At 44.0% G+C, this 12,763-nt stretch overlaps 1 protein-coding gene across 2 annotated transcripts in view; it reads right to left on the reverse strand.

Moving 5' to 3' along the window:
- Positions 1-2,443: 2,443 nt before the first annotated feature.
- NSL1 (NSL1 component of MIS12 kinetochore complex) overlaps positions 2,444-12,763 on the reverse strand; it is a 51,683-nt gene continuing 41,363 nt past the window's right edge. Inside the window, exons 6-7 of one of the 2 annotated variants that reach the window (XR_004538838.1) lie at positions 3,406-4,132; positions 2,444-3,055 (exon numbers count right to left, since the gene is read on the reverse strand). Coding sequence is in view for 1 of the 2 variants with exons in the window: in XM_033938470.1 (XP_033794361.1) it covers positions 3,854-4,132 (279 nt within the window). In the remaining variant the exon portion in view is untranslated. Of the gene's footprint in view, positions 4,133-12,763 lie in introns of both variants that reach the window. The other variant, XM_033938470.1, reaches the window with a different exon arrangement.

Here is a 12,763-nt window from a genome sequence, read left to right on the forward strand (position 1 = left end):
AGTCCACTCGTGAGGTTGAAGGATGCGGCTGAGATTGTCGGCCAGGGAGTTCTGTTCGCCCTGGATGTAGACAGCCTTGAGGAAGAGACTGTGGTCCGTGGCCCAGGTCCAGGTCCAGATGCGGAGAGCCTCCTGACAGAGGAGGCGAGATCCGGTGCCGCCTTGCTTGTTTATGTAGTACATGGCGACTTGATTGTCTGTGCACAGGAGAAGAACCTGAGGGCAGAGAAGGTGCTGGAAGGCCTTGAGAGCATAGAACATGGCTCTGAGTTCCAGGAAATTGATGTGATGTTGACGCTCCTGAGGGGTCCAGAGTCCCTGGGTGCGTAGATCTCCCAGGTGAGCTCCCCACGCATAGGGGGAGGCATCCGTGGTTATGATCATGGAGTGAGGGGGTAGATGAAAGAGTAGACCCCTGGAAAGATTGGAGGAGTTCAACCACTATTGAAGAGATTGCTGAAGAGACGATGTCACAGAGATGGGATGAGAAAGAGGATCCGTGGTCTGTGACCATTGGTTGGCTAGAGTCCAGTGAGGTGTCCTGAGGTGGAGTCGCGCCAGAGGAAGTACATGGACTGTCGAGGCCATGTGGCCCAAGAGGACCATCATCTGTCGAGCTGGGATGGTTTGATGAAGGAGCACCTGACGACAGAGGTGGAGCAGGGTCCGGTGTCGGTCGAAGGGGAGAAACGCCCTCATCAGAGTGGTGTCGAGAACTGCTCCGATGAACTGAAGTCGCTGTGTGGGAAGCAGATGCGACTTGGGGTAGTTGATCTCGAACCCCAAGAGATGGAGGAAAGAGATGGTGTGATGAGTGGCTTGCAGCACAAGTGGAGACGTAGTTGCTTTCACCAACCAATCGTCCAAGTAGGGGAACACCTGGAGGTTGTGAGACCTGAGGAAGGCCGCTACCACAATAAGGCACTTGGTGAACACCCTGGGCGATGATGCGAGGCCAAAAGGTAGTACCTTGTACTGATAGTGGCGGTGCTGAATCTGAAAGCGGAGGTAGCGACGTGAATTCAGATTGATGGGGATGTGAGTGTAGGCCTCTTTGAGGTCCAGGGAACATAGCCAGTCGTGTTGAGAGAGAAGAGGGTAAAGCGTGGCCAGGGAGAGCATTCTGAACTTCTCTTTGACCAGACACTTGTTGAGGTCCCTGAGATCGAGGATGGGGCGGAGGTCTCCTGTCTTCTTGGGAACCAGGAAGTAGCGGGAGTAGAATCCCTGACCCCTTTGGTCCGGAGGCACCTCTTCGATGGCATTGAGAAGAAGGAGGGATTGGACCTCCCTCAGGAGGAGGGGGGGTTTGGGAGGAGTGAGAAGCAGACTCTACGGGAGAATTGTCTGGTGGAAGAGTCTGGAAGTTGAGAGAGTAGCCGTGGCGAATGATGTTGAGGACCCATTGGTCTGATGTGATGACCTCCCAACTGCTGAGGAAAAGTTGGAGGCGACCTCCGATAGGCTGAGGAAGAGGCAATGATGTTGGGAGACTGGCTATGCCCTGGAGAAAAGAGTCAAAAGGGCTGAGATGGTTTTGACGGAGGTAGAGGCTTGGCAGGTTGGTGAGACTGAGAGCGAGCCTGAGTTTGATGTTGTTGCCGAGGTCAGCGTGGCTGCTGTTGAGGCGGGTTGAGAGGTCTGGCCGAGAACCTGCGCTGGTAGGAAGACTGCTGTCTGTAGGTGCGAGCAGGTGGAAACACATGCGTCTTCTTCGCTCTGCGGAAACGAAGAAACTGGGGACCACGCACTCCTCCGTCGGGCGGGAAGGCACTTGCGCATGCGCGGTGCGGCCAACTAGAACTTTCTAGTTAAAAAGGTCCGTACCGGGGCTCCGTCGGTGATGTCACCCATGCGTTAAGAATATGCTGCCTGCTTGTCCTGGGATAAACATTGTTGTGTTCTCATGGACTGCTGTCTGCTTAATGTTGGTGTCCCTGGGTTTACTCTTCATGAGCAGAAATTAGCAGCCTATGTATTTACGGCTGCTCACTTGGCATTAGCGCAATGCTGGCGTTCTCCCAATATCCCTGTTTGTCAACTGTATACTCTCATTTGGATTATTTGCAATTGATGTCTAAGCTGACGGCCATGTGCCATAATACATTGGCTTCTTATTCTAAAATCAGCTCTCTCCTTCATTTTGAGGGATGGGTTCGGAGGATTGGCCCAACCTTTTTAGTGCTCTCTTGAGTTTTGTTTCAACCTGTGGTATACATGCACTTGTCCTTTGTACTGTTACTTTTGTCTTTTTGGGTGTGGGGGGGTTGGGCTGGGTGAATTTTCCCTTTTTTTGTGTTATTTCGCTTTGTACTGAAGAGTTCCTGTACAACAGTTTGTGTTGGGGGATGTTGAAGGGATGGGGTAGGAATTTTGTTGTGTTAATTGCTGTACTTTCTCAATTTTCTTAATAAAAATGGATATAAAAAAATACTCGCTCAAGTACACAATGTCAAAATATGGTTTTATTAACTTTCTCCTCCCACACTTTTTTGTTTTAACTTGAAAGATACCAGTGATACTGAGATTAATTGGCCTTAAAAAGAAGCAAGTCGGAGTGCTGTTGATGTTCACCTACATGGAACAAGTAGTTTGAAAATTCTAGATATACTGTTTAGAACTTTCTTATTTATAGAAACCAGGATGCAAAGTATCATACAAAGCTATAAAATTTAGATGTGAATAGGTTTTACGTGGTTTAATGAGGATATCTGTTTATAATATGAATGGACTAAGCAAGCATATAGAAAGGTTTCTAATATGAACATTTGCAACACTATAAAAATCAAACTGCTATGACAAACCACATTTGGAATTTTGACCTAAAAGATATTATAAACTCAGAAACAAACTAGCCACATGGGCTCAGTGGCAATGCTGTGCCTTGCTCATTGGGAAATCTGGATTACCATCTGGTTTCTGCCCTTCTGTCAGCTGAGGCTAAAGATGTGATGGATGCAGCACTCCCTTCCCTTCCCTTCCCAACCATCACTGATCAGAAGGTATCGTCTCACTCAGGATGCAGAGATAGTGGTGGTGCATGGAAGGAGTGTTCCTGTGTTGGTTGAATAAAACAGGAGATGGGTTAAGAACAGATGGGAAACTTCTGATGGTTGTGAATAAACGCTGACAGAACAACAGTCCTACTAGAGGCCAGATTTTTTTTTAGATGGAAGCCCTGAGTAGGAAGAAATTGCCAGGCCAAAAAGAAAAAAAATGGAAATATCTAGTTACACAGTGTTTTATTAGAAAAAAAAAACCCCTTAGGTGGAAGATATCACTATGAAAACCAGGATAAGCAGACAAAATATAATCTATTTTGGGATAGGATAGTTCTATTGGTTTCCCACTTACAGGCCAGCTCTGCTCAAAAGTCAAGACTACTGTAACTGAGAACATGTTTACCTGGGTTTAAGACAAGTTCCTGGATGAGTGTTCATAAACAATTATTAGGTAGACTTGGGAAAGCTACCACTCTTCTCACCATGTGTGAGCAAGAATGACTCGATCTACTGTTTGACCCAGCATGCCATATCTGAGATTCTGCTTCCTTATCATTAATGTCCTTGCTGCTACTGGAAGCATCCTGCCCGTATTAGAAAAGAAGAATCCAAAATTTTAAACCAAGGCAGAGGTAAATCTGAACCACTTTCACTTCCCCAGGAAGCTCAGAGGTCATCACTGGTCACTACTGGACCCCATTTTCAATACACAGCGAATAGAGAAGCCAGCATTTGTAAGGAAAGGTAAGGTATGGTACATTTTTTTTCACTTGTGCAAAATCCAGTCTAGCTGCTTAGTACAGCATGGATAATTAGGCTGTAGGTCCAAAGCATTTGTATGGGCTGTGCTCTCAGGTATTGAGATGAATTTTCCTTTTTGATCGTAGGGGATATAGTCGGTGCTGTGGTGAATCTTCCATTTTTCTCTTCTTATACAGGACACAGTCACTTTCTTTCTGGCCTTCAGTCTCTCTTGGTGTACTCTCTACTTTCCTCATAATGTTTTTGGTTTCTGTATCAGTCTTACGGTCTGGAAACACTTCCGCATGTATCCTGCAGAGTTCCAAGTGAGGTTGCCAGTTTAATACCTGGGAAAATCCCTCTGCTTTTTCAATCAATGCAGGTAGAGACTTGGGAAAAAAAATAAACAAACCTGAAGTTAGTTCTGAAATTGTTCTTATGTGCTGGAAATATAAATAGGTTTAGTGAACATCCTATCTTTCTATATTCCACATCCCAAGTTACTAAAACAAAACCTTAGGAAAAGAGCACTCAAACTCAGCACCTCAACGGCAGAATGACGGAAGCACCATAGACATATTAATCAAATATTCAAGACTAGTCTTATAGCCCATTACATTAATGGGTGCTAGAATATATGTGTGTGTGTCTGTCTTTATTTCTTTCTCTCTCTCTCTCCTTAGCCGCTTTCTGTATTTCTGTCTTTCTTTCTTTCTTTTTCCTCGGCTGTCCACCCATTCTCCCTTCCTTTTACCTTCCCTGTGTCCACCACCACCTTTTCACTGCTCCCCTTATCCAGCAGCAGGCCTTCTCCCTTTTTTTAATCTCCCCCCTGTTCAGCAGCACCTCTTTCTTGTCCCCCTGTCCAGCAGTAGGCCTCCCTTCCTTTTTCTCCCCCCCCCCGTCTCTTCCCCTGTCCATCAGCACCTCTTTCCTGCTCCCCCGTCCAGCAGTAGACCTCCCTTCCTTTTTCTGCCCCCCGTCTCTTCCCCTGTCCAGCAGCACTCCTTACCTCGCATCTGCCCTCCGCCGACAGCCGCGGCGGCCCACAGCCTCCGCGCTACCTGAAGCCGACAAAACCCTAAGCTGCGCATGCACACTCCTACCTGTGGAGACCTACAGCGCACGGAAAACGGGAGCACGCAGGTAAGAGTGCGCATGCGTGGCTTAGGGTTTTATTATATTAGATTACGGAACAAAGACTAGAATTGCAATGTCCAATACCAGGTCTACGTAAATATGGGCTGGGAAGTTTAGCTTATAATTTATTAAAAGCATGTAATTATGTACAAAAATAAACATCTCAAAACAAGAAAAATATAAACAAATTTTAAAAATTGGTAAAGCTGGAAATCATTTAAACAGGTAATGAATATCATAAGGTCTTTGTCTTGGGCTCTTCCAATCTAAGGATGCCAACCTCCATGTAGCAATAATGTTACAGTTTTTTGGAGAGGGGATCAGGAAAGATGGGGCACTGGACTCAGAGGTAAAGAAGCAGACCACAGGGTATGAACTGAGGACAAAGTAATTACATATAGCCTCAATGGGAGTGAAACAAGGGTGAACTATGGAAGTGGCCATTGCTTTAACCTTATGTGCAGTAATATGCCTCTCAAGCGTCAGCCCAGCCCGAGCATAGCAAAAGGAGATACAGTCCGCCAGCCAAATTGAAATGGTTCTCTTGGTGACGGGCACTTTAAGTCTATTAGGATCGAATAACAGGAAGAGCTGATTAGAAGTCCTGTGAGGTTTGGTGCGATTCAAGAAATAACTTAGAGCATGTTTACAGTCCAATGTGTGGAGTGCCGCTTCTCCATGGTGAGAATGTGGTTTTGGAATGAAGACAGGAAGAACTATAGATTGATTCAGATGAAATTCTGAGATGACTTTTGGGAGGAATTTTGTGTGTGTGTAAAGAACCACTCTGTCATGGTAGAACATTGTGTAAGGTGGGTCTGACACTAGTGCTTGAAGCTCACTAACTTGGTGTACAGATGCGATGCAAAGTAGAAATACTACTTTCCAATGAGAAACTTTAAAGATGATTTCAAAAAAGGTTCAAAGAAAGGTTTCATCAGAGTGGAAAGTATAATATTAAGATCCCAAGGAACTGGAGGGAGCCCAATTGTTGGGTTGATATGAAAAAGGCCTTTCATGAATCTGGAAACTAAAGGATGGTTTCTTATTTAAAAGCAAATGAAAAGCCGTAATGGCACCGAGATGAACTCTGGTTTTGAGGCTAGAGTTAGAGAACTTCAAAAGATAGTCCAGAACCAATGAAATAGGACAAATAAATGAATTCAGTGAGTTGAGATTGAACCAAGATGTGAAGCTAGTCCATTTAAAGTGATAACATTGTTGTGTTGAAGGTTTTCTGGAAACTTCAATAATAGCTGACACTGGTGCAGAAAGTGTGGAGGTATCTATTGGTTGGGAGATAGATACCATGCTGTGAGTGCTAACAAACATAGATTGGGATTAAGCAGAGATTTTCGTTCTCTCTCAGCAAGGTTGGAAAGATTGGAAGTGTGATGGGTTCCCATACGTCGTATTGCAGGGCCACCGAGGTGCTATGAGCATTGTGGTGGTTTGCTCTTGGCAAAGTTTGAGTAGAGTTTTTCCGAGTAGATGAATTGGAGGGAAAGCATAAAGGAAGTTGCCATGCCAGTCTAGGAGAAAGGCATCAGACTCCAGGTCATTGGGATGTAGATTCTGGAACAGAAGCTTGGAAGTTTGTTATAAGATATAAATAGATCCACTTCCAGAGTGCCCAAATCTGCAAAGATCTGATGTAAAGTGGTGGTGTTGAGGGACCACTCATATTGTTGAAGAAGCCTGCTCAACTTGTCAGCCAAGTTATCTTGTATTCCTGCTAGGTAAGACTGCCTTTAGGAAAATGTTGTAAGGAATAGCACATGACCAGATCTGAACCACTTCCTGGCATTGATCCTGTTCCATCCTGTTTGTTCACAAAGCAAATGGCTACTTGGTTGTCCGTTCAAATGAGCACATTGATTGAGGAGGCGATCCTGAAATGTACACAGAGCATTTCGGATTGCTCAAAGCTTTAGAAGATTGATGTGGAAAGTGTTCTCTTGAGAACTCAAGTACCCTGAATATGCAGGTCATCCAGGTGGGCTCCCCAGCCAAACACGAATGCATCTGTTGTTAATATCTTCTAATGTGGTGGAGTATGTAATAGAAAGCCTCTGGAAAGATTGGACTGATCAATGACATCCACCATTGAAGGGACCAACAAAGGTGTGACGTTATTTGTATCGTTTGGGAAAGTGTACTAGGACCATTGGGGCGAAAGTGCCCATCAAAGATCCCTGAGATGCAGTTGGGCAAATCATGTCATGTGAACCGTAGATGCCATGTAACCCAGCAGACAACATCATTTGGTATGCAGTTATGCATTGAAGGGAGGAGATCTTCTGGCTTACTTGTATGAGAGTGTCGAGTCTCTTTTGATGTAGAAAAGTGCAAGATTGTGTTGTGTCCAGAAGTGCTCCTATGAACTCTAGATTGAGTTGGTTGTGAGTGAGATTTGTTGTAATTGACTGCAAATCCCAGAAGTTCCAAGAGACGTACTGTTGAATATATGATCTGGTGAGTTTGTTGAGGGGACAAGGCTTTGATCAACCAGTTGTCAAGATAAGGGAACACATGAAAGCTATATGAATGGAGAGTTGCTGCTACAACTAAGTATTTTGTGAACACTCTGAGTGCTGATGCCAGACCAAATGGAAGTGACGTGTTCCCATTTGAAAGCAAAGATATCTTTTGTGAGTTGGGACGATTGGGATATGTGTGTAGGCTTCTTTGAGATGTAGAGAGCATAGCCAGTCAATCTTCTCTAAGAGCGGTAATAAGGTTCCCAGAGAGACCATCTGAAATTTCTCTTTCACCAAGTATTTGTTGAGAGCATGGAGGTCCAACATAGGATGGAGGCCTCCAGACTTTTTTGTATGGGGAAATACTTTGAGTAGAACTCTCGGCCCTCCTTCATGGCACTGAGCTGGAGGGGGGCTGAGAGCTTTTGTTGAAGGAGAGACTTCTGATGGAAGGTGAAAGAGGACTCTCTGAGGCTGGTCTAGAGTTTTCTTTTGGAGACAAAGGGCATAACCTTGGCTAATTATCTGGAGGATCAAGCAGTCTGATGTTGATGGAAATGAATGAGATTACCTCCTCTAGGAAGAGTGTGAGGGAGAGGATGGAGAGTGGTGGCTAGGCTCTCTAGGAGAAAGTCAGAGACTCCTGAGATTTTTGCTGAAACTGAGATTGTGGCTTTTGCAACCATTGTTGTCGGTGTCAGGTCAAAAGCGCGCCGGGACAAAGGCGCGCGCAGACAACTGAGTGCAACGTGGAGGCACGCGCCGAAGAAAATGACTGTTTTAAAGGGCTCCGATGGGGGGTGTGGGGGGAACCCCCCCACTTTACTTTATACAGATCGCGCTGCATTGTGGGGGCGTTGTGGGGTTGTAAAAAACAGGGAAACAGTTAAGTTTCCAGTATAATGAGGGCGGTTACAACCCCCCAAACCCCCCACAACGCCACTGTGATCTGTATTAAGTAAAGTGGGGGGGGGTTCCCCAACAAAACCCCCCGTCGGAGCCCCTAAAAACACTCTTTTTCTTCGGTGCGCGCTTCCGTCTTGCGCTCAGTTGTTGGCGCGCGCCTCTGTCTTCGGCGGTTTTGTCTATGAACCATTGTTGTCTTGGACGTTTCTTAACCAGAGCTCTAGATGAAGTAGATGAAAGATTATATCTACTTTAGAATAATATAATGGGCATTTAGGATTATAAAATCGCCTTCGTGATTGAAGCTTAGATGTCTTTGTAGAAGATAATGTAGTCATGGAGTCTTCATGCCTTGTTATTTTCTGGGTTGCCTCCTCTATCTTTTCTCCAAATAATTCATCTCCCAAACAGGGAATATTGGCCAAACACTCCTGAATGTTGGCATCTAGATTAGATACTTGCAGCCATGCATGTTTTCTCATAGCATTGGAAATTGCTGATGTATGTGAAATCAACAAAAAGGCAGAGATGGTCCAAAAGGTTCTGAGAGTTGTTATTCAATGACAAAAAACATCTGTGGGTATAACACAAAATTTAAAGTGATATAATATAATAAATATTAGTGAAGATGGGTACCCTCAGTGTGAGGGGTCAGCGAAAGGAGAAATTCTCTGGCGCTTCACACAACAAGGCAGCGGCAGCCATGCCCCCGCCTGCACACCATCATCAGGTACCTCGTGTGTGCTTTAAACCACAATGAAAAACTAGTGAACACAGGTGAAGTCAGTCAAAGAAACCACTCTGAGAACCCCCCCCAGCCATCTCCCAAAAGGTAATAACTGCAGACTTCGCTTCAATAAATCTTCATAGATCATCCAGAAGAAGCAAGGGGCAAAACAGATGGAACACCACAGAATATCATGTCCGAGCCGGCTGGAAGGAGGGCGGAGCTAACAGAGTGGAGCGCCGAACGCGCTTAAAAACCGTCACACATTAAAGAACCAATCACACAAAGCAAGAAAAAATGAAATAACATTACTAGACAATCGTGTTCCATTCAATGCTGTCATTCAGTCCATGTGGATAAACACACTGTAGTTGAAAAATCCAGAACTGCTCCCTAAGATTAATATGAGCCATCTTGTCACCCCTGAAATCACTCGGGAGCTGTTCAAGCACAAACCATGATAGATCATAAAAATCATTGCCTTTCTCCAAACAATGGGGTACAAGAGGAGCAGACCTGGAAGCAGTGTGAATGCTGCTTTTATGTTCAGACAATCTCGTCCTGATTCTCCTGCTGGTGCGGCCCACATAGACCAAACTACAGGGGCACATGATAACATAAATGACCCACTGAGATTCACACAATGTAAAATGCCTTATCTGGTAATTCCGATGAGTCTGGGGATGCTGCCAGCATGAGATGGACAATGTGTTACTACACTTATTACAATGCCCACATGCCTTATGGCCACCTATGGTGTTAACTCAGGAGACTGAAGATGTTAGGAAATTTTTTAAATTCCTAGGACGAGAGAAGGCAATGCAGGGAGGATCCTTAAAGACCAAGTGACAATCCAGTACATGCCAATATTTCCTAATAATATTGGCCACACGGTGAGCTTGATCAGAGAAGGAAATTACACAGACTTGATGGTCGGAAGAGGATCTTTGCACTGGAGTAAGTAAAAGGTCAGGGTTTGCATACCGTGCTCGTAAATAGGCACGTTTGATTGTCCAATCAGGGTAACCCCAAGCTTTAAACCGCTGAGTTAGTACTTTTGCTTGAAGCTTGAATTCCGCCGTGGTGGTACATATGCGGCGTATCCTCAAAAATTGACTGATTGGCAAAAATTGTTTCAAGCGGGGAGGATGACAGCTCGAGTAGTGCAAATAAGTGTTGCGATCAGTAGATTTCCTATAGACAGTGGTTGTCAATTTCCCATCAGTCTTAATAACCACAGTATAAAGGTAAGTAACCCTGGTATGACTGATAGTAGCAGAAAATTTTAAATGATTGTCCAGGGCGTTTAGCCATGACAGAAATTCAGCAAACTTTTCCTCAGAATTAGTCCAGATCAGAAACACATCATTGATGTAACGTAGCCATATCGATGGACGCCTTCGTGGAACACAGCTCAGTAGCTTGAAGATCGGAGGTTTCCTCTGCTGGCGAACCCGCGCGAACTGAGGCGGGAGATTTCTCCTTAGAGGGCATCACTGTATCCTCCGAAGAGCATAGTCCGCCCAGCTGTCCTGGAGCGACGGGTGAGTCCTTTTTGGATGAGCCGGCCCAGGAGTCCTACTTGCTGGTCCCACGGAGCGGAAGGAATGACTCCGGTAGGGGCAAAGAGGACGGAAATTCATCTCTCCAGTGGGCGTTAAGAATGCAGCAAAATCAAGAGGATATTTCTTCAGCTGAGGCAGCTCATGCTATACAGGGAGCTGCAGGGAGTATCGGAGCAGAAATCCCTCCTTTACAGAGGCCTAAGGTCTTCACGATGGAATCTATTTGGGAGGCTAATTCTACAATGCAGACTTCTCTTGGGAACCAAATTCAGCAACTATCTACTAAATGCACTATGGCACTTTCAGAAAATCTGGACCTAAAGACGAAGGTAACAAGTTTAGAGTCTAAAACTAATGACTTTGAGACTAAGCACAAGCTCTAACTTGTACTAAGGACATTGCTAGTTTGCACTTTAAACAGGAAATAATGGAAAATTCTATCAGGAGATGTAATCTCCAGATTATTAATTTTCATAAAGTTCATCTTATACCGCCCTTAGTGATGTTTAAAAGATATATGAGTGAAATTATGGAAGTCCCTGAGACCTCATACCCACCTCTTTCAAAGATTTATTACCTTCCTACGAATGCTAGAATTCAAAATCCTAACCAGCAGAATGTTTCTGCTGATAGTTTGGATTTGACAAATTTCCTCAAGAAGTCAGATTCTGAGGCTCGGGTTTCAGCTACATTGATTGTACAGTTTGCTATTGACTCTGATAGGGAATGGATGCTCAAGATGTTTTTCAAGTATAAGGATATACCCTTCCTGAAGAATGTATCCAAATGTTTCTCAATCCACCTAGAAGATAATGAAACAATTTCTTATATTGAGACCCGGGAAGTTCAGTTGGGGGTGACTTTTGTCTTAAGATACCCCTGCAAGTGTGTGATAACTTATAAGAATGATAGATATGTTTTCTTTAAACCACAACAGCTGTCTAAATTTGTTTCAGCTAGAGAGCAATTAACTTCTACTACATGAATTTTGTTCTTTCTAAGATAGCTCAAGGATATTTGCTACTTGTTTAGAGCAGTCAGGCCTACATGTTTTGTTTCCTATTAATTGATTTCCTTTGTTTAATTTCAGTTATATTTAAGCTACGTCCCCAATAATAGTGGACTAACTATATCTTGTATTGTGGAGATTACCTATAAAGAATTTAGGTTTTTGTATTTCACCTACACAATATTTTTTCCTGTTTGACTTGTTATGATGATAAATTTTAAAATACAAATAAAGAATTTAAAAAAAAGCAGACTCCACTAGAAGAGATTGATGCTGCAATTGAGGCTTATTGAAACCTGGACAAGATTTAATCATGTATAAGGTATCCAGCTTACATGGAACGACTGGGACTAAAAGAGGTGCCTCCCTATTTTTAAACATGGCCTCCTTCACGAGACTGTGGAATGGGAGATTAAGGCAATCTTTTGGCCACTCTTTATAATCCAAGGCAACAAACTGTTCCATTTTTATAGAATCTGCCTGATGAATTTTGTGAATGATAAACTTTCAGGAGGGGATCTTCTCCATTGTTGTGGAGGAAATGGACCTGACTCGAGACCATAAGACTCTTCAACAGACAGCTCTGGATAATCAGAGGAATGGTCGTCAGGTCAGAATCTTGATCTTTTGTCCTGGAGATGGAGAACATTGAGATGGAAATGTGGAGAATGTCGATGATGAGGTGTAGGAAAGCATCGACTTTGGTGTCGGGTTCGAGAATTACTCCGAGATGGTCTCGATATACGTCAGTGTCAACTCAAGAAATGCAGCGAGTGGAACTGGAGTAGGTTCTGACTGGGCAGCAAGTAGTAAACCAGGCCTCAACAAGTGTTAATGAAAAGTTAAAAACCAAAAAAGGCCCAACAGTTTCAAAACAAAAAGGAGAAACCAAAACAAAAATAACACCGGGAAATGGATGTTCTTGATGCAGGCATTCAATCCAACACACAAAGGGCATTCGATAATCACAAGTAGCATCAATGCTGCGGATCTAACACGGTCCATGTTTCTGCTAAAACTGTCTGCTTCAGGGGTCCCAAACTATGAGGTCACAAAATTTGAAGGCACAAGTGTAGATGAAAACAATGTCATCTATCAAGCACAAATCCGGTGCAAATACTGAGAAATGCTCTCCAACATTGATACTAGATAAGTTTTTTTTCTTTTTTATGGGTTTTGAATTACACACTTTG

The sequence above is a fragment of the Geotrypetes seraphini genome, chromosome 3 (assembly GCF_902459505.1).
Source record: "Geotrypetes seraphini chromosome 3, aGeoSer1.1, whole genome shotgun sequence".
In the NCBI taxonomy this organism is placed as follows: Eukaryota; Metazoa; Chordata; class Amphibia; order Gymnophiona; family Dermophiidae; genus Geotrypetes; species Geotrypetes seraphini.